The sequence below is a fragment of the Podarcis melisellensis genome, assembly GCF_964234715.1.
Source record: "Podarcis melisellensis genome assembly, chromosome: 16".
Lineage (NCBI taxonomy): Eukaryota > Metazoa > Chordata > Lepidosauria > Squamata > Lacertidae > Podarcis > Podarcis melisellensis.
In genome coordinates, this window is record NC_138533.1 from 10,806,866 (window position 1) to 10,828,537 (window position 21,672).

The 21,672-nt window shown below is 47.8% G+C and overlaps 1 protein-coding gene across 2 annotated transcripts; it reads left to right on the top strand.

The window, feature by feature from the left end:
* The first annotated feature begins 1,456 nt into the window (after window positions 1-1,456).
* Window positions 1,457-19,867, top strand: KLC2 (kinesin light chain 2). 2 transcript variants are annotated; one of them, XM_081891518.1, is made up of 16 exons: window positions 1,457-1,531; window positions 7,760-8,016; window positions 8,787-9,017; window positions 10,266-10,338; window positions 11,304-11,526; window positions 12,343-12,430; window positions 13,117-13,218; window positions 14,131-14,304; window positions 15,104-15,203; window positions 15,811-15,860; window positions 15,969-16,042; window positions 16,823-16,931; window positions 17,436-17,585; window positions 17,792-17,916; window positions 18,260-18,320; window positions 19,224-19,867. In XM_081891518.1, the coding sequence occupies exons 2-16, from the start codon at window positions 7,768-7,770 to the stop codon at window positions 19,302-19,304; spliced, it is 1,890 nt and encodes a 629-aa protein (XP_081747644.1). In that variant the 5' UTR covers window positions 1,457-1,531; window positions 7,760-7,767; the 3' UTR covers window positions 19,305-19,867. The 2 variants fall into 2 exon arrangements, with proteins under 2 accessions (XP_081747644.1, XP_081747643.1); XM_081891517.1 differs by lacking the exon at window positions 1,457-1,531 and adding an exon at window positions 1,597-1,651.
* The last annotated feature ends 1,805 nt before the right edge of the window (window positions 19,868-21,672 follow it).

The following is a 21,672-nucleotide window of genomic DNA, read 5'->3' on the forward strand; positions in this document are numbered from 1 at the left end:
TCCCATCCTGGGGGGGCTGCCACTGAGCAAATAAAAAGAAATGGTGGGGGCAACAGCAGTAGGCAGCTAAAATAAATGGAGGAAAAGCACTAAGTTCTTACCTACTTTATGTGTAGCCCAAACCTATGCAGGCTCACCCGCAAACATACAAAATATTGCCACCACAATCCCTTCTTCCCATTCTCTCTCCCCTCCTCCCCCCCCCACCTTATTCTGTATAATGTCTCACATCAAATGTATAAAAGACTTTACGGTTTGGGAAAAGAAAAAAAAGACCACATTTTTTGTGAACCAAGAAGATATTTTATTTATTTATTTTTTTAAAGTAAACCTGGCTCTGCACAGTGGAACTTACTCCCAGTTCTAGTATGTGTTGTATGGTTGCTATACTCATTCAGCTATACATTGAGGGAGTGAAGACAGGAGAAAACTGGTACATGGAAGCTAGTGTGGTGTCCTGGTTAAAGCGCTGGGCTAGGACCAGGGGGTGCCCAGGTTTAAAACCCTACTAACCTTTCATGAAATTCATTGTGTGACCTTGGGCCAGCCACTTCTCTCAGCATACGTAGCCACATTCACACTATACATGTAAAGCACTATGATGGCACTTTAAGCAGCCATGGGTTCCCTCAAGCATTTAAATGAGAGCGGGACTTTTATTCGTAAACACGCACCGTTTCCCGCTCATTTAACAAAGGGGGGGGGATCACCCTCCAGGTGGAGGGGCCCGTTACCCCACCCAGCCGCATTTACTGACATATAAAAACACGTGCCAGGACTTATTAAAGATACAAAAGAATCCGAGACCTGGGAGAAGAGTTGATGGAAGAAGACTGGAAGAAATTTAAAGACTACCTGCAGGAACACTGTAAAATTAATGAATGTTAAAATGATGTTGGATTGAAAATAAGTGGCGTTAGCAACAAAGTTAATAAGAATATTCAAAAATGAATTGATAATAGATGGAAATATAGAGTTATAATAGGTTAAGATATAGAGTTAAGATAAATGAAAGAGGGCAAGGATTTGCTGATTTGATTATGTAAATGGCATACAAAAAGGGGAGGTGAGAGGAGGTCAAGGAAACGAGCAAATGAGTTTAAAGTTATAAAAAACGGATTTGTTTTTAATTTTTTCTTATTTTCTTTTTGTCCTTTGTATGTTGTATTTTTCCTTTTTCTTTTTTCATTTATTTTTGTACTTATGTTTTTGTAAACCTTTAATAAATATTTCTTTAAAAAAACAAAAGGAAAAGCACCAAGTTAAACTGGTAACAACTTCGGAAAGAGAACCCAAGGCATCTTTGCCATCCCCTTTAAGGCGGGAAGGCAGGACCGGCGGCGGCGCTCCTCCTTATTTGTCCTCCGGCACCATTTTCCCGGCCGGCCAGGTTGCCCCCTCCCCTTTAAGGCGGTTGTTTTGGGGCGGGGCCGCGCGGCTGCCGGTGCCGCAGTGCCTGCCGGGAAGGATGTGAGGCCGCCGGTGGCTGGAGAAAGAGCAGAAGCGGCGGCGGCGAAGGCGGCGCGCGCAGGTGCGTTGCGTCGTGTCGTGTCGGCTGTGGTGCTGAGGTGGTGGGCGGTGGGCCTCCTGGGTCGGCAGAGCCCCTCATATATGGTGGAAACGAGGGGGTGGGTGGGTGTTCGCGCCGAGAGTGAGGTGAGGGGGGGGGGTCAAGTAAGGAGTCATCCTCCCCCCCCAAGTAAAAGCTCCCTATAGGATGAAAATGAGGGGTGGGTGGGTGGTCGTTCGTCGAGTCGTCCCCCCCCCCAAGCAAAAGGCTACCCGAGTGGCTGGTTGGTTAGGCAGGGATTCTCCCTTCTGCTATGTAAAGGCCTCCCCCCCCCCACGCCAATAGGGTGGAAACAAGGGGTGGGGGGGGTCATGCCGAGGGGGTCTCCCCCCGCTTGGGGTGAAAAGGAGGGAGGGTGGCTGTCCAGGATATAAGTGAGAAGTGGCCTATCAGACAGCCCCCTCCCCAGGATGAAATGCGGGGTGACTGGTGGGATACTTGAGCAAAAACTGCCCCTTGCAGAAGATGAGGGGGCGGCCAGGTGGGTGAGCGAATTCCCACAGCAGAGGAATGTATGGTGTTGCTACCCCCCCCCCAATAAGTAAATTGTGGTCCTTCCTTCTCAAAGCTTCCTCCAATGGAGGTCAGGTGGAGGACTGGTGGGTGAGTTCCTTCAGCTTGTTATAAGGGCTTTTCAAGAAGAAGCCAATGGGGCAGGCAGAGGAGACCCCCACCAATTTCATAAAGGTGCCCGCAGAAACACACATTATGAGTGGGGGGGGTTAGCGGGGGGGGTGAGTTATCCCAGACGAAAGAGAGGGACCTAAGATAGATGTTCCTTTGCATTTCCAAAAAGATGGGGGGTGGGATGGAGTGGGCAAGGACAAAACCTCCTTAAATGGAGGGATGAGTTTTCCCAAGCCAGAAGAATGAGGAATGTGGTTAGAGGGGAGCCTTGTAAAGGATTCCCCCACACAGAAAAAAAAAAACAGAAGAAAAAAAATCAGGGTTGGGTATTTAGAAGTTGGGGGGAGCTAATTAGACACTCTTTTGAAAGGATGAGGGCCTCTCTATACCAAAAGGGGTTCCTTCCACCAGCTGGATGAGGAGTTGGTCAGGAGGTGAGTCCTATCAAGACAAGAGGTACTCAAGAAAAGGAGAGCAGCATTCCCCAAAAGGAAGGTAGTTGGGTAGGTAGAAGAGGGGACCCCTTAAATCCCTCATAAACACTGAAATGTCAGAAGAGGCTTTTGCAAATCTTCAGCTAGCAGGAATAGAGTAGAGGGAGATAGAAGTTATTAGAGTTCTCTTGATAAAAAGAGAGTGTAGGGGCACTATTGTACCAAGGGGCTGCTGCAGAGTGTCCAAAATATGGGACCTAATGTATTGTGTGTATCTTCGGGGGGGGGGTGAGGATACCTTGTGGGTTGATTTGAGACAACCCCCCTTCAAGGAAAGGGTGACGGACGTAAAGTGTGGCACTCTCCCCCCCCCCCCCCAGCCACAAAGTAATCATGGATGAAAATGCCTCTGGAGTTGAGTAGAGAATCCCCTTTAAGATGGTGGAGTTTCAGAAACTTTTACCTCAGAAAGAACAGATGGAGGCTCCCGGGGGGGGGGTGTTATATAGGTGATGAGTGAAGGTGAGAAAATATTTGAATAGCAGGAGATTCACCTGCAGAAGGGCATTTGCTGGGCCACCAGAGAAGAGGAATGGAGACTTGTATACATCATTGCTCTGCTGTAGTGACTCTTGCATCACCGTCTGTTTTAAAAAATTTTGAATATATAATATAAACCACCTTGGGAACTTTGGTTTTTAGGCAGGTATAAATACTCCTAAATAAAAGTAAACAAAAGAGCAAGGAGTTCCCTTTCAAAAAGTGAGACAGGTGTCTAGGGAGGTGATGAAGGAGAAGGGAATCACCCTCCTTCCTGCCTTACCATAAGAGGGTGGGAGGCATCATTAGGATCTCCACAAAGTTAAAATAGAGGTTAAGGTAGTACCCTACCTTCAGTATGATCAAAGAGAGGAGAGACTTGATGTACCTTGAAGGAGCACAGTCAAGGCCTGCAGAGGAGGAAGGAGGCATGTTGCTAACTGGTTGGGCAAAGACTGCTGAGAGAAAAGGAGGCATGGTGGGTTGGTTAAGAAGTTGGAAAAAGAAAGGGGGGAAAGCAGGAAGATTGAACCCCCCCAATAAATTAGAGGGATTCTGCAATGCCTCAAAGGTAACTCAATCAATGAGATTATCCTCCTAAAGGTTTAAGGGGTGGTTGGAATAGGTGAGGGGTGTGAACCCCATAATTCATGAAGACTACCAGACTGAAGATCAGGCTAGGGAGACAACCCAGTCTGATTGGAGATGAGGAAAAGATGAAGCAGATAATATTGAATGAATTAGGACATCTTGAACATCAGAGGACAGAAACACGCTGGGTTAGGGGGAGTGGAACCCCAACTCTTTAAATAAAAAGTCTGTGAAGGCTTCAGAGTTAGTACCATTTCAATACTCTGGAAAGAACTCAAGTATAAGGGGAGAAATTTGAGAGGGTGTAACGACAAAGTAGTCCCATGTCCCCCAATTCCCAGAAATAATCCAAGGCTAAAAGGAAGAGTTTCTGGGCAAGAGGTGTTTTAATAGGCTCTTGAGGACTTGGCTATATCTCCCTTGCATCTTACACTTGATTTTGGAGGTGCTTCTCTACAGTTGTGTGGGCCTAACGTGTGTGTGTGTGTGTGCACCTTGAGCCTGTGTGATCATACAGCAAGGAAGGGCCATCTGTTCAGAAGTTCAGGTCTTGCTTCTTCCTTTTTTTCTTTGTTGTGATCTTCATCAGAAATCCTGACTATCCAGTTTCTTGAAATGACGGACATGCTTGTTTGTTGGTAAAGAGGGATTTCCTTTAAACAAAATCAAAGATGAAAAGAGTACAGAGGTCTCTACTTTTGCCCTTTAAAAAGCCCCCGAGTGGAAAATCAAATCTGCAGAATGCTTTACAACTGAAGAACAGTGCAAAAGAACAGATATGCAAAGCTTCCCTGCCCTTTGTGATGTGGAGTGGATGGGTGGATATTTCTTGTGTCCCCCTCTCCTTTTTTTTGCTTCTGTATCTGCCCTGGGTAAATAGCAAATCCTATAAAATGGGAGATACTGCCCAAAGTTCCTTGAAATATTCTGAAACCTCTGGCCGAAAGCATTTCCTTCCTTATTTCAAGGGGCGGGGATGTTACGTTGCACCAGTCCATCATTCATCCTTTCCTCTTGATAAAGAGAATGCTAAAAGGGCAATGGAAAGGAGATTGAAAATAAAAGGGTAGGCTGAGAGGGAGAAATCCTTTTATAAACAAATATGACTGGGGGGGGATGACAGAGCACACTTCGTTCATATTTGGGCAGGGGTCAGTGCAGTTCTCATCATTTGGATACAAGGACTTCTGAGTTTCAGCTCTTTTTCAGATCAAGTAGAGACGGGCAAAGTGAGTTCTTAGAAATGGCAGTCTGGTAACTTAAAGGGAAAAGAAGTGTGTCTGGTTCTATCCTGCGTGTGCGTGGGAGAGGTTAAAGCGATCCCTATTGCGCTGCGGCTTCGGTTTGGTTTGCTGGGCACGGGACTCCACGCCGCATTGCGTCTCGATTGCTGGGGCCTGAGCCAGCCACCTACTGGGGGAGCCGGGAAATGCAATGACAGCCGGACAGGAGGGAAAAAAGGGGGGGTTCTCTGCCCCTCTTCTCTTCCCGCCCCTCCCGCTTTTCCTTTCCCTTATCTCAAAAATGGTAGAAATAGAAAAGGTTCAGAAGAGGCCAACTGAGAAGATCAAGGGGGGTGAAGCGACTCCCCTATGAGGAAAGATGCAGCATTTGGGACGTTTTGAGTTGGAGAAAAAAGCCGAGGAAGAGGTGGCACGATAGAAGTTTAGAAAAATCATGCCTGGCGTGGAGAAAGTAGACAGAGAAAAGTTTTTCTCCTTCTCTCATAACACTAGAATTCGTGGACATCCAGTGATGCTGAATGTTCAGTTGGGGGAAAAGAAAGTCCTCTTTCACGCAGCGCATAGTGGAACTGTGGTACTCGCTCCCCCAGGAGGCAGGCATGGCAACCAACTTGGGTCGCTTTGAAAGAAGATTGGATAACTTCATGGAGGAGAGGGCTATCAGAGGCTGCTAGCCATGGAGGCTATGCTCTGCCTCTAGAGCATAAGCAGGCAAACTAAGGCCCATGGGCCGGATCCGGCCCAATCGCCTTCTAAATCTGACCCGCGGACGGTCCGGGAATCAGCATGTTTTTACATGAGTAGAATGTGCCCTTCTATTTAAAATGCATCTCTGGGTTATTTGTGGGGCCTGCCTGGTGTTTTTACATGAGTAGAATGTGTGCTTTTCTTTAAAATGCATATGGGTTATTTGTGGGGCATAGGAATTCATTCATTTCCCACCAAAAAATATAGTCCGGCCTCCCACAAGGTCTGAGGGACGGTGGACTGGCCCCCTGCTGAAAAAGTTTGCTGACCCCTGCTGTAGAGCATGAGCAGGCTAACTAAGGCCCGGGGGCCGGATCTGGCCCAATCACCTTCTAAATCTGGCCCACGAACGGTCCGGGAATCAGCGTGTTTTTACATGAGTAGAATGTGTGCTTTTATTTAAAATGCATCTCTGGGTTATTTATGGGGCATAGGAATTCGTTCATTCCCCCCCCCCCTTTTCAAAATATAATCCGGCCCCCCACAAGGTCTGAGGGACAGTGGACCGGCCTCCTGCTGAAAAGGTTTGCTGACCCCGGCTAGAGTCAAAGGCTGTGATTCTTCTGAATACCAGCTGCAGGAGAGAGTGCATTTGTTCTCAGGTTTCCCATAGGCATCTGGGCAGCCACTGTGAGAACAGGATGCTGGACTAGATGATCCAACAGGCTCTGATGTTCTTTGATTCCTGAAATGCTGGGGGGGGGGCAACTGCACCTTCTCCCAGACCTTTTTCCTCATTCATGATGGGGCTGTGACTCATCGCCCCCGTGTTGTAACTACATCCATTCCAAAGTTGAACTCGAGCATACCTAACAGGTTCTGGTGCTCAGCCTGGCCTCAAATTAAACCCCACCCTGTGCCACATCCTTGCCGCAGGTATGCAAAGCTCAGGTGTCATCTGGGTCACTTAGAGCACAGTCCTTTGCACTCCTGAAGTCAAATCCCACTGGTTGTTTGATGGTAGGGTTGCTCCCTTGTAAGTATGTTTTAGGATTGCTGCCTAAGGGTACGAGTGGCTCCCCCATGTGGGAATAGCAGGTAGTAATGTTCTTTCTCATGTGCCTAGGCTTTAGAGCAGGGTTTCCCCAACTTGGCTGTTTTTGGACTACAACTCCCATCATCACTGACCACTCATCCTGCTAGCTAGGGATGACCTTCCAACAAGCCTTTTAAATAGAGATTAAGATCCCCGTTTCCATCTGTATTAGAACTGTTTTTAAGATGTTCTCATTGTTTTATTGCTTGTCTGTTTGCCACCATGGGCTCCTTGAGGTGGAAGAGTGGGATGTGAATTTAATTAATAATAAGAATTACTTTGTGTAGTGGCAGTATCGTTAATCCGAGGCACGATTATTGCTAATTGAAAACTTTTCCCAATACCCCGCCATGACGACTTGAAATATAGTCGGAAGAGGGACGCGGGTGGCGCTGTGGGTAAAACCTCAGCGCCTAGGACTTGCCGATCGTATGGTCAGCAGTTCGAATCCCCGCGGCGGGGTGAGCTCCCGTCGTTCGGTCCCAGCTCCTGCCCACCTAGCAGTTCGAAAGCACCCTTAAGTGCAAGTAGATAAATAGGTACCGCTTTATCGCACATGACCCGGAAGTGTCTTCGGACAGCGCTGGCCCCCGGCCTCTTAAGTAAAATGGGTGCACAACCCCAGAGTTGGTCACGACTGGCCCATATGGGCATGGGTACCTTTACCTTTACTTTAAGAATTCCTTAATCCATAAAAATTCACTTGTTCACATGCACTTGTATACCAGCAAAAGTCATGTATTTCCTCTAAGACAAGAAAACCAACTTGTGCAATGCTTCTGAGCTTTCTTTTTCAGTCTAACATACCTCACAGGATTGTTGTCAGGAGGGGCCATGTGTGCTACCTTGACCTACTTTGAGGAAGAGTGTGATAGAGCCATCATTATTAAAACAAATAAAACAAGCCTGGTTTAGTGGACCTATTCCAACTCCACCATATTCTTTTCTCTCTCTCTCTTGCTTTGTGAAGGCTCAGTGATGGCAACCATGTTGTACCCCCGTGAGGAGAAGCTGGAGAAGATGAGCCAGGATGAGATTGTGTTGGGCACCAAGGCAGTGGTGCAAGGCCTGGAGACACTGCGCACTGAGCATCACTCGCTGCTGGCTGCCCTTCTCGACACTGTCAACCGCCTGGAGCAGCAGCATGAAACAAGCGCTGCCCAGGAGAAGGCCAGCCTCTTGCGCAAATCTCTGGAAGCCATTGAGCTGGGCCTTGGGGAGGCTCAGGTAACAGCCACTAGCTCAGGGATGAGGAATCTTGTGGGCCCTTTGGATGTTTGGATGCAGAGAAATGGTGGGAGGAACCAGCTAGGGGGAAGAAGGCTGAGAGGCTGGGAAGTGATGGCGGCATAACAATGAGTGGTCAGAGGAAGAGGACTGGGAAGAAGAGCTGAAGAAGGTAACAGGGCTTAGTGAGCTGGGAGAGTCTGTGGCAGAGAGCAGCTCAGAATCAGAGACAGAAGCTGAAGCAGGAAAGTGGGATGAGGGAGGCCAAGAGGCAGAGATAAGTCAGGCTGGTGAAGAGTCACAGGTGTCCCTCCCACCTGCTGTGACAAGCTCCCCTCCCCCCCTTGTCTCCCAGAACCAGAAGAGTCATGAAAAGCGTGGAGAGGTTGGCTGCACGCAGGCGCAGTCTCCGATTGTTTGGGGAAAGCCCTGGAGAGGAGGAGATCTAGATGGCTGTGGGGAGGTGGAGACCTTTAGCTTCGTGGAGTAAGGCCTAGAGGGAATGAATGGCTGCACTCGTTAGGCCTGGCGCTTAGCCAAGTCTGCAAAGATCATGTTTTTAATAATAAAGAGTTAACGCCAACTTTCAACTGAGTGACTTACTGGATCACTCGGTGCCTGCTGAGCTGACTGGGGTTGATGGGAGTCCCAGCAGTATCTGGAGGGCCAGAGTGCCGCTAACACAAGGGTTCCTGGGGCTTTGTCACCTGTGTTCCCTTTCCTAGTTGGAATTTCACATGCCTGTGTTCACACTAAGTCTCCGGTTACAGGTGATCATCGCCCTCTCCAGTCACCTGAGCGCGGTGGAGTCGGAGAAGCAGAAGCTGCGTGCTCAGGTGCGGCGCCTGGTGCAGGAGAACCAGTGGCTGCGCGATGAGCTGGCTGGGACCCAGCAGAAGTTGCAGCGGAGCGAGCAGTCCGTGGCCCAGCTGGAGGAGGAGAAGAAGCACCTGGAGTTCATGAACCAGATTAAGAAATTTGATGATGATGTTTCGCCATCGGTGAGCCTTCTCTTTTTCTTCTGATTTCTCTCAACCCTACGCTCTCCTACTCGTGACCCTCCATATTTAGAGAATGAGCTGCACTTACAATGTCCACCAACCTAGATGGCTTTAAAAGCGGGTGATTGGTTGTTTGTTTCCTGCCCTTTGCCCGAAGGTCCCAAGGCAGATTGCAGCACTAAAACACAAGAGCAATTTAAAACAATTTAACATTATACAAATAAGGTATGTCTTAAAAGCACAGAACTCAAGTGTCAAAGGCCCCTAAACCTCTGAGGGCAGAGGAATTGCCAAGGTGGCCCCCTTTGCCATTCTCAGCAGCCGAGAGAGATCTGTAAGGAAGGAGGTGGTATTACAGGTATTTGGGGCCTAAGTCATGTAGGGCTTTAAATATTAATATGAGCACCTTGAATTGGATGCAGAAACAAACACAGGCAGACAGATTTGTGAACGATAAGGTTACCAGGCAAAACCATACCTCTTCTCCCAGGCCTTTGGCTTTAAACTGGCGGGGGGGGGAGGGTATTGCTTTTGTTTACTATGTTCTGTACTGTTGTGTTTTTATATTGTAAACCACCTTGTGATCCTTGGATGAAGGGTGGTATAAAATGTAATTAATTAATTAATTAAATAAAATAAAAGTCACAGTGGCTGTGTTCTTCCCCCTCTTACCTGAGAGAGTCCGGTATCTGTGCACAGTTCTGCTCACCTCACCAAGAATATTGTAGAGCTGGAAAAGGTTCAGAAAAATGGCAACGGAAATGATCAACAGGTTGGAGCAACTCCCCTGTGAGAAAAGGCTGCTTTTTAAGTTTAGAGAAAAGGCGAGTAGAAGAAGACATAATAGAGGTATATAAAATTAGGCATGGAGTGGAGAAAATGGGTAAAGAGAAGTCCCGCTCCAGCCCTCTCAACAGTAGCATCTACCTTAAATCAGGGGTCGAGGAACTTGGGGCTGTCTGGATGTTGTCAGACTCCCATCAGCCCCAGCCAGCATGGACAATGATTAAGGATTATGGGAGTTGTAGTCTGGTAATATCTAGAGGGGCAAAGGTTCCCCCATCCTTGCTATTCATAAACGTCAGCAAATTGGGAGTGGAACACTGCAGGTTCAGCAATCCCCAAGGACTGAATCAGAGGTGTCAGCTTTGGTGATTAGGATGGTGCTGGGCATTCTTACCATTTCCTTTTGCCTTCGAAATGGTAGGAGAGTTTCAATCCCTGATTGTCTTTTTTCTTTCTGCCCAGGATGAGAAGAATGGGGAGACGGGCAAAGACTCCTTAGATGATCTGTTCCCGAACGATGATGACCAGGGACAAGGTGAGCTACCTTGGGTTAAGTAGACCATTCTGATCCAGCAAGTCAGTTCGTACGGCAAGGAGTCAGAATACTAGAGATAGTGGCCTTCAGATTGCAGCATTTTAGTCTAAGCTGTCAATAACTGCATGAGGACTAGAAGGGAGGGAACATCTAGAAGGTCAGGAGTCCCCCCCACCCTCAAGTTAGATGATCACAGGTACAGGAGTAAAAAGTACAAGACATAGACAAACCCTAAAGTTGTTGGAATTCCACCAAAATTTGAGGAAACTAAAAATGTTCAGGGTTGTAGGCAGTGCTAGTTCTGCTTGGGGTAGACCCATTGAAATTAAGAGACATGACTAACTTAGGCCTGTTAATTCCAGTAGGTCTACTCTGAGTAAAACTTAGTTGGGCATCACCCCATGTCTAGCAAACGTAAATACTTTTCAATATCTCAACCACAAATAGGTTGGTTAATATACTCTGACAGAAGAAAGGAATGATTATTTATTTAGTTGAAAGCAGTTTCGCCCTGCGCTTCGTCTGAAAAGGCTGCTAGAGCAGTTTACGTATCAGTAGCAAACAAGACAATCCCTGTGCCTCATGTGTACAGCATTAAAAGACCCAACACAAAGTGAAAAGGGGGAGGGAAGGGAGAGGAGAATATACAAACTCAGGCCCCTTGTCCCGTGCATTTACCAAATTCTTAGGCTGACTGCTCTTCCCTTACATAGCTCTTAATTCCAGCCATGAAACACTGTGATTATATAAATTCCATAGGATGATGGTGCATTATGTGGAGAAGTCTGCTAGCTCTCTGTCCTAAGCCTGCCACCTATTCATTTTAAGTGTGTGTAGGTGTTTGTGTTTTCAGGTGTATATACACCTGCTTTGAGTGTGTATGTATAGCACACTGAAGAACTGCTTTGTGGAGGGTGTGGGCAGCAGATCCCACCCCCTTTGATGATGCCAATGTATTTCTGCAGGGCAGACGCATGGTAGTGGAGACGCAGCAGCCCAACATGGTGGCTATGAGATTCCGGCACGGTTGCGGACACTCCACAACCTGGTGATCCAATATGCTTCCCAGGGGCGCTACGAGGTGGCTGTACCACTCTGCAAGCAAGCACTGGAGGATCTTGAGAAGACCTCAGGACATGACCACCCCGATGTGGCTACCATGCTGAATATTCTTGCTCTGGTTTACAGGTGTGAGGCTTGGCTGACTTGGGCTGAGGGCAGGGGACTGCTTTTTGACCTTAGATCTAACTTGGACATGCAGAGAAAGCGTGTGGAGCTGCCCTGCTGAGACTGTATCACTTTAGGCTGCCGTTACTGAATTGCTTATTTGCAGGCTCTCTTAAGCTGAAAGAATAGAAACTCAGAAAAGCTCCATGCATTTGGAAAGTTAGCTTGTCAGGAAGATGACTAGCTTTCCAAGTTCCTTGGAGAACAATATTCAGACGTGATCAGAAGCCACCCCCTAGCCTGACATGGTGCAGTCTAGAAAGGACTGTACCCCATGCCTTTTGTGTACTGTACATTCAGATGTGGGCTTTTATCATTTTATGTTCTTAATCGCACTTATAAACAGCTTCATATATATTTTTTAATCTATACCGTATAAAAATGAAAAATATAATCAGAACAAAAGTACAACCTGAAACCAATAAAACAGCAGTCTAAAGACTTGTAAAAGCATATTAAAAATAAATGAAACAAAAATTCAGAGCATTCAATTCCATAAAAATGGGCCCAGTCTTATGGGTCAGGGAAAGCCACTCAGGTCCCTGGCCACAGCCTTCTGCACCAACTGCAGCTTCTGGACCAATCACATGGGACGCCCTGCATAGAGCTCATTACAGTAGTCCAGTCATGAGGTTCCCAACGCATTGAATCACAGTGGCTAAGCTACCTCTGTCCAGGAAAGGGCATAGTTGGTGCACCAGCCTGAACTGGTAATAGGCACTCCTTGCTTTGGAATTCTCTCTGGCCAAAATAATAACTTATTTTTCTTCCTGCCAGGGACCAAAATAAGTACAAGGAGGCTGCTCATCTTCTCAATGATGCCTTGGCCATCCGGGAGAAGACCTTGGGAAAGGACCACCCTGCCGTAAGCACCCTGATTTTTTGCAAACCACTTTGAGGTCTTTTTTTAAGACAATCAAGCAGTGTATAAATTTTATTAGATAAATAAATCATTTCAGAGCCTCTAGCAGAAACCATTTGGATGTTTGAGGTTCCCCCTCCCCCTTGATAACGATGAGGACTAGCACTTTAGATCTTCTCTTCGCCTCCTTTTTCTTTAATGGATCACCTTTGATTCTGAATCTGCTAAAAGGGTAAAGGGACCCCTGACCATTAGGTCCAGTCATGACCAACTCTGGGGTTGCGGCGCTCATCTCGCTTTATTGGCCGAGGGAGCCTGCGTAAAGCTTCCGGGTCATGTGGCCAGCATGACTAAGCCGATTCTGGCGAACCAGAGCAGCGCATGGAAATGCCGTTTACCTTCCCGCCGGAGCAGTACCTATTTATCTACCTGCACTTTGATGTGCTTTCGAACTGCTAGGTTGGCAGGAGCAGGGACAGAGCAACAGGAGCTCACCTCATCGCGGGGATTCGAACCGCCAGCCTTCTGATTGGCAAGTCCTAAGCTCTGTGGTTTAACCCACAGCGCCACCCGTGTCCCCTGAATCTGCTAGCCTGCTGTGATATCCTGTTTTGAAGTAGACTTCAGAGGTTCACACAGCAATCATATCCTAGAGTTTTGAGTTGTACAATGTACTTTTTCATCCTTAGGTGGCTGCTACCCTCAACAATCTGGCTGTGCTGTACGGTAAGCGGGGCAAGTATAAGGAGGCGGAACCGCTGTGCAAGAGGGCTCTGGAGATCCGAGAGAAGGTACTTAAAGAAGGCCGCTACAGGCAGCAGTACTTGGGGCATATCCCCGCCCCGCCCCCCGTGCTTTCTTTTTCTGCAGAAAATTTGCAGTTTCCAAAGTTCATCTGTTACAATGCATGGATGCTAACTATGAACACAATATAAGGCAAGCTTCTCAGTGATCAAGTTTTTAGCTTGTACTAAATTCAAGTGAAATGAACATGGTAAATTAGATCACTTTCTAGGATATCGTAATGGTTCCCCAATGCAAACTGAAAATTTTCTGATGCAAGTTACCCTCATCTGCGTGGGGAAAATGTTCAGGATATAAACAAATAAAATATGAAACCAAACAATACTATTAAACAGAACAAAATGCTGGAAGATCTGATAAGTCCGTGGCCTGCAAAGCCATTGCCTGTGGGCTATGGCTTCACCCTCCCCACTCCACACACCTTTGTTGCTGTTCTGTTGTCGGGGATCTTCATCCCCACCCTTTTGCTCAGTCATATTCCCTTGACAAAAATTAAAATACATGCACTACGCTTGTTAAACAAGTTGCTTCTATTTAACCCTGTCTCTTCCAGGCTGTCTGTTTCCCCACCCCCACCCCGCTCTTCATTGTCTGCTGTCTTCCTTTATTCAGAACATTGAGGACTAGAATCTTATTTGGAAGAGTGGCCATATCTCAGTGGTAGAGCATCTGCTTTGCATGCAGAAGGTCCCAGGTTCAACCCTCAGTGGCATTGTCAGGGAATAACCCTTGCTGCCAGTCAGATGGGATGAATAGCCTGATCTGGTTCAAAGTAATTTCCTATGTGGAATTGATGGTTTGGGCGATCAGCACTGGGAACTGGGATTTGGCAATAACATGGGCAAACTTTGCTTTCTTTCTTTTTAAGTGATCAGTGTCTCCTCTTCCCAACCTCCCAGGTGCTGGGGAAGTACCACCCAGATGTGGCCAAGCAGCTCAACAACTTGGCTCTCCTTTGCCAGAACCAGGGCAAGTACGAGGAGGTTCAGTACTACTACCGCCGCGCCCTGGAGATCTACGAGTCTCGCCTTGGGCCAGACGACCCCAATGTGGCCAAAACTAAAAACAACCTGGTGAGAGGGGCTGCTTGGAAAAGTCCAAGAGAAACCTTTGGGGGTGTGGGGATGGTTTAAGCGGGGGGTGGAATCTATGCTAAGCAGTTTTCTTCCATGCCAGATTTTGGTTGGACTACAACTCCCATCATCCCCTGACACCTTAGCCAATGTTTAGGGATGATGGGAGCTTTAGTCCAAACAACAGGGGGCCCAAGGCTGAAGCACACTGATAGCATGCTATAAAGTTTGTATTAAATGCTTTAAAGTTCATATTAACTTTGCGACATTTAACAGTGTGGTGTTTACTGTAGGGCCCAGGGCCCCCAGCCCTCCGGATGTTGTTGGACTACAACTCCCAGCAATCCCAGTCAGCAGGGGGTGATGGGAGTTTCAGTTCAGTGTCTCCTAGACAATGGCAGCTTCTGTAGCCCCTGATTTGCACAGTGCTCATCAGTTACATCAGTGCCTTTGTGCTGGGGGGAAGAAGGGAGGCAGGAAGGCAACTTCCAGGTGCCCCTGGAGCCCTTCCATCCTCCTCCCCTGCCTCCTCCTGATTGGTGTCTTTCTGCTGTTTTTCTTTGCAAACATTGGCCATGCCACTGGAAGGCAGGTTAATCCCCTGACTGGCCAGCTGGGTTGAATAATGGTCTGTTCAGTCTTCCTCTTTTCTCTGCAAGAGAAAGGACAGCACTTCATAGAGTTATGCTGCTAGTAGAGAATCCTGGTGTATGCAACATCCAGCTTTTGCTAGGCATCGATGCTTCCTGATCCCTGTTGCCACAGCCTGTTCCTCTGACCTCAGAATATGCCCCCACAGGCCTCCTGCTACCTCAAACAAGGCAAATACAAGGACGCTGAGGCCCTCTACAAGGAGATCCTGACCCGAGCACACGAGAGAGAGTTCGGCTCAGTCAATGGTGAGTGCAGAAACAGGTGGTGGAGCCTCATGTGTACAGAGAAGGGTTGCTTCCTTTTATTTTATGCATTTCAGGCGTGGGGCAGGAAAAGACACAGCTGGGACAAAAGGGGGGTTGTGGCTGCTATCAATCAACTGATCAGGGGCACCTCTAAAAGCATACCCTTTGCTAGCACTGACCATCAGCTGATTGGCAGGGCTGGCAAATCACTGTGCCTTTGCCCACATGGTTTTAATGATTTTTTTGTTGTTATTACATTTCTATCCCATCTTTCCTCTAAGGAGCTCAACCTGGCATACACAGTTCTCCCCTTTCTCCCCCTTTTTCCCCCTCACAGCAACCCTGTGAGGTGGGTTAGGCTGAGAGAGCGTGACTGGCAAATTGGTTGGTGCGTTGAAATGCGGATATTTCATAACCCTCCACCCCTGAGTTTTGTTTATAACAAATTTATGTCAAAATTTTATTTATAATTATGCAAATGTACAAGAAATATTTTTAATGTCCTGAGGAGTCCCACAAGGTGGACTGATGGTCTGCCCTGGTTCAAGGCAGGTTCTTCACTGCTGTAAGTTCTTTTCTGTTCTCCCCCAACCACCGTTCTTTGTAGGAGAGAATAAGCCGATCTGGATGCATGCAGAAGAGCGAGAGGAAAGCAAGGTACCTCTGCATTGGGAGGGAGAAGGGAACCCGACTTTCCCTTGGGGTGGATCCAAGCCGTCTGACACACACCCTGCCCTTTAACCTTTAACCCTGCCTCCCCCTTAGGAGAAGCGTAAGGAGAAAGACAGCGCCCCCTACGGGGAGTATGGCAGCTGGTACAAAGCCTGCAAGGTGGACAGGTAAGGGGTAGCCCCCCTTTTCTTTTTAAAAAGCTTTTTAAAAGGTTGCTCCTGACTTTGAGTTGGGGCCAGGAGCTTGAAGTGAAAGAGAAGCCAGAGGCTTAAGAAGAAGAGTGAAATTGCTGCTGCTACAAGTTAAGGCTGACATAGTTTCCTTATTTTCCAGTGGTTAGGATTCATTGACTGTCTTGATAAGACGAGTGAACTTAAGTACATAAGAAGAGCTCTGCTGGATTAGGTCAGTGGCCCATCTAGTCTCACAGTGGCCAATGAGATGCCCATGGGAAACCCGTAAGCAGGATCCAAGCACAAGAGCCCTCGCTGTTCCTGTGGTTTCCAGCAACTGGTACTTAACTGTGTGATCTAACAGGTGGCTTTTACAACTTATCATTTAAGATAGTTTCTGCATAAAGGAACCAACGCAAGTATTGGCAACAGTAATTGGCAACAGTAATGCAGAGAAAAGGCTGGAGCAAAGTGTAGGAACAGCATTGGTGACCTATTGCTGGGCGAAGCAATCCAGTGGTTTAAACTTAGACCATATTTTAGCCCAGTGTGTCTCTTAACACAGTAGCTTTAACTAATTTAACTGTAATTATATTAGAACAGTTATAAGATGCATAAATGACGATTGATTTTTATTTTTTTTAAAGACACGAATTTGACCATTTAATGGAAACTTTATTTTGTGAAAAGTTCCTTAAGAGGACAGCAAAAGTGCAAGGGGTATAAAGAATGCTCTTGACCTATCTGTCTTTGCATTCTCCTTTCCACCCACAGCCCCACAGTCAACACGACTCTGAAAAGCTTGGGTGCTCTCTACCGGCGCCAGGGAAAATTGGAGGCTGCAGAGACGCTGGAGGAGTGTGCCCAGAAAACCCGCAAGCAGGCAAGTGCTGCATCATGGTGGTTAGTGGTAGAAGGATAGGCAGAACCTGCCTAGCTGTTAGGCAGGGTGAGGCCGCTGCTTCAGACAGAAGAAAACCCCCAGGTGGAACGCTCACAGGTGCCCTGCTGCCATCAGTACTGATTTGGGGCAAGTTCACAGCCATTTGGAATGAGATCTCACCCAAACTCATTTGAGATCTTGTGTGCTCCGCAAGTTCTCGAGTGATTTTGGGTGAGATCTCGCCCCAAATCAGCGCTGATGGTGGTGCTATTTTGATGCGGCAGGGTGTGCAGTGGCGACAGAGCAGGCAGTGGCAGCAGAAGCAAGGCAAAACAGCACTCATCGTTTCACACACACTGCCCCTGAGGATAGGCAGTGTTGTTCCAGCAGTGGGACGGAAATGTGTGCTGGGGGATATTAAAAAAATTCTGCTCCCGCCTGCTGGCTTAAATAGGCCATCTGGCTTTTGGATGCCCCAGTAGATAATCTCTGTATTCCAACTAGGGCATGGACGCTATTAACCAGAGCAAGGTTGTAGAACTACTGAAGGATGGGAACCGCTCCGAGCACCGATCAAACTGCGAGGGGGTCCTCAGCTCCAACAAGTGTGAAAACGGGATTGACCCGGAAGACAGAGCGGCTGAGTGGTCCGGGGTAAGAAGCAGCAAAACTTTACAATTTAATCCTAAAATGGAGGACACTTCAGTGTAATCCTGTCCAACAAGGTGTGGGGAGTCTTTGGCCCATGGCCCTGTGTTTAGGCTTCCCTTCAAGGAATGTGGTTGGCCTCTCTGGGAACAGGATGCTGAGTTAGACATTTGGTGCTGATCCCTTTTCTGCTTTTCTCCCCACCTTTCCAGGCGGGCTCCGGAGCCTTGCGACGCAGCGGCTCCTTTGGGAAGCTGCGTGACGCCCTGCGACGAAGCAGCGAGATGCTGGTGAAGAAGCTGCAGGGGAGCAGCCCACAGGAGCCCCGGAACCCAGGGTAAGTCTTCCGTCTAGTGGCTCTGCTTTGGGATCTGGGGTGGGCAGGATCGGCTGCAGACCCAAGGTCTAGCCAGCTCAATATTTTTTATTATTGTTTCAGCAGTATATAACTAGCTGCATGTCTCTGGGGAAACCCACAACCAGGGCGTGAAGACAACACCCTTAGTGAATATCAAAAGGGGCTGTATCTCAACTGCCTTGCATGCAGAAGGTCCCAGGTTCAATCCCTGGTATCTTCAGGCAGACCTGGGAATATCACATGCCTGAAACCCTAGAGAAGGCCATAGATCAGTAACTAAAAGGCCTAACTCCTTTGGCACTTATTTTTTGTCTCCCTGCAGGATGAAGCGGGCCAGTTCTCTCAACTTCCTCAACAAGAGCGTGGAAGAGGAGGCAAGCCAGGTAAACACACAGACTGCAAAACTCAGCCTGCCTCTCTCTCCCTTCTGAGTTGTTTCTCTGTTGGGTAGGGGAAGGAAGTGTGGCTACTGAGGATGTTCTTTCCCAACCACTTCCAAAGCTCTGATTGAAAGGGCAGAGCAGGGACCCATTCAGAAGCACACCAGGCAACCTCATATACAAGGGATAGTAATTTATGTTGCATCTCTGTAATGAAATCCAGTGCAGATGCTCCACAGAATTGTCCACGTCTAGCAGAGGCTGATTGGGAGAAGGCACATTCAGATCAAAAGATCATGCAGAGGCACAGCAAACAGACTCATTCACCCAAAACTGGGTGCTTTAGATCATGGGTAGGCAAACTAAGGCCCAGGAGCTGGATCCGGCCCAGTCGCCTTCTAAATCCAGCCTGCAGACAGTCCGGGAATCAGTATGTTTTTATATGAGTACAATGTGCCCTTTTATTTAAAATGCATCTCTGAGTTATTTGTGGGGCATAGGAATTTGTTCATTCCCCCCACCCTTCAAAATATAGTCTGGTTCCCCACAAGGTCTGAGGGACAGTGGACTGGCCCCCTGCTGAAAAAGTTTGCTGACCCCTGCTTTAAATCTTTGGGAGCCTTCAAGGCAGAGGTAGCCAATGCAGTGTTCTCCAGATGTGGAAATACAACTCCCATCAGCCTCAGTCAACATAGCCAAGGGCCAGGGATGATGTTTATAAAGCCCTGGCTTTTGAGTGGCTGGCCTGTTCTACAAAAGTATGCCTTGCACCCATAGCTCCACCCACTGGCATGTGTTGTTGTCCCCATGAATGGTTGCCCACAAGGCAGTGCAGCCCTCTGGCTGAAAAAGGTCCCCCATCCCTGCTCTGACATGTTGACCGTTGTCTCCCTTTCCCTTTTCCAGGCATCCAGTAGTCTATCTGACAGCCGTGGCCTTAGCGCCAGCAACGTAGACCTCTCTCGGCGGAACTCTCTGCTGGCGTGAGGATCAGCTTGGCCTGCACCTATGTTGCATTGTTGAAGACCTGGGCCATATCCGACCTTCTGCCTTCTCTCTCTCTCTGTGCTGCTCTGCCTGTGACCACTTGCCCCCATGTCTAGCAGCAGAGGAATCGCCCACCCCCTGGTTACAGGGATGTCCCGTCACAATTTGCCCTGTGTGGAGCAGTGTGCACTTTCTCACACACTTTCTCACACGTGTGCATGCACTCACGCATGCATGCACACACACACACAGCCAATGTCTTCCTCTCCACTGCAGCATGCTGCTGTCACCCTCGTTGTTGTACTTTGCTACTGGAAAAGAAACTGTAGTTTGCTAGGGTGATTGTGGCTCTTAACTCTTCCATCTGTCCATCTCCTCTGCCAGCAGTTTAGCTTCTTGTAAAGGATAAGGTGATCCCCCCTGCGCCAAGGAACCCCTAGGCTGCACTCCTCATGCATATACTGTATGCACTATCTGCTTTTCAAGTGCCCCCTTCCTGTGAATGCTAAGAATGTATCTCTTTTGGTGGGGAGGAGGAATCTGTGTCTTTCAGACCCCCCCCCAAAATGAGTGGGCAGAGAGAGGCTTCTTACAGTGCTCCTAAATAAGCAATGTTACGCCCTACTATAGCAAACCTCTGAGAGAACTGTGCCTGGGCTGAATTACCCAACAATTCAGTTTGATTTGTGTGTCCCCAGAAGAGGAAGAATTGCAGTTCCCAGGGCATCTACAGTTACCCTTTGCCATGTGAAGTCTCTCTTTTCTTTTCCTGCTATGGTCTTCTCCTCATCTCTTTGCTTTGCATTCTTGTTTTGGCCTCAGGGAATTGCTGTTCCTTTTTGAAGTCCCAACCCCCACCTATGCACTTCTTTTCCGCCATTTTTTTCTCTTCTCCTCTTCTCTACCCAACCTCCCCAGTCTCTACTCTGCTTATGTACAGCAGCCTCTTAAGAATTCTTTCACTTTCCATAGCTGTTTTGCCGGGTCGGGGCTGTGTCATTTGTGCACAGAACAGCTGTTGCCAGTTTTGCCCTTTCCCTTTCCAACCTCCCTAAAATAGTTTAGGGCCAGGGGAAGAAGGCAGCTGTGGAGTCTATCTCCACAGTTTCCTGTGTCATGGAGGCTGGTGATGTCACGCTAGCAAAACCACCACCCACTCTCTTCTATCAACAAAACTTGACCACATGGCATTTGCTGTTTCCTCTTCCTTCTGGACTGAGCAATAGCAAAGCACTGTGAAGCAGGAATGGCTGGCCTTCAGCGCTGGACGTTGCACTTTCTGGGTCATTCTACACTGGACAGCAAATTTCCCTGGAATGTTTGTCTCTGTTTCTATCAGACCGATGCACAGGAGTGCATTGTAGGGGACTTTGGATTCCAGGCATTTTCCGTCTGCTGGGAGGAGTATGGCATTGGGAGCATGAAGGTATGGGTGATGGATGGTGGAAATTAAAGTTCTTGTAATAATCCCCATAAATCAGTGCTGGAAAATATTAGCCCAACCCCTCACTCTATCGTGTGACCTTATTAAAAATCACGTTAGACCTGTAAGCACTGTAAATGGAGCTGCCTTATTTCCTGGTGAAGGTTTTAAGCTGCAGCTGCAACCTGGCATGTGTGGCAGAAGAGTAAGGAATTTGAGCCATTCTCTCAGTGGCAGCCAAGCTTGCCCCCTCCATGTGACATTGGACTTCAGCCCCAGTCATCCCCGACCATTGGACTTGCTGATGGGGAATTGGGAGTCCAGCAGTGCTTGGGGGGAGATCACCACTTCTGTTCTAAATTGACCCACCCCTCCAGGAGAGCTTTCTCCTTTGAGTTTGCTGCTATCCTAGAGTTTCTAGGCCAGGATCTGTGTGCCTTTTAGTAGCTGTTTTAAGAGGCGAGCATTTCAGTGGTTGCAAATTCTCCATTCTGCCTCGGTCGGGAGGCAAACTCGGCTGGCATTGCTCCTTCCTGCACAGCTATTAAAAAGCATGGGTGGGGGTCCTTGCAGTTTAAAGCTGGCAACTTTCCTTTGCCTCTTCATTAGTTGCTCTCTTAGCTCAGTATTTAAGCGAGAAAATGTTATTTAAACCAACAAAAAAGACAATAATACAACCAGGCCCTCTCACCTGACTGTATCCCTCTCTTTCAGGAAAGTACATACAAATGGGCAGGGCCCAGAGCGACTTAACATCGAGTGAGGGGGGTGGGGTGGATAGCCTGATAGCTGCTCTGGGGTGGGGTGGGCTGAGATGAAGGGAATAAATGAGGTGGGGCAAATTTTGCTCTGTATTTAATGATGTTGCTGTAGAAAACATAATAATAAAAAAATGAAAGCTCCTTACTGTACCTGGTTTTCTCTTTCCTGCTTCTCTGGTAGTCA

Excerpts from the sequence above, each read along its gene's own strand:
- KLC2 (XM_081891517.1), top strand. The coding sequence starts at position 1,612 with ATGGTGGAAACGAGGGGGTGGGTGGGTGTTCGCGCCGAGA. Across the intron at positions 8,017-8,786 it reads TGGGCCTTGGGGAGGCTCAG|GTGATCATCGCCCTCTCCAG; the intron begins GTAACAGCCACT and ends CTCCGGTTACAG. Across the intron at positions 18,321-19,223 it reads TGGAAGAGGAGGCAAGCCAG|GCATCCAGTAGTCTATCTGA; the intron begins GTAAACACACAG and ends TCCCTTTTCCAG.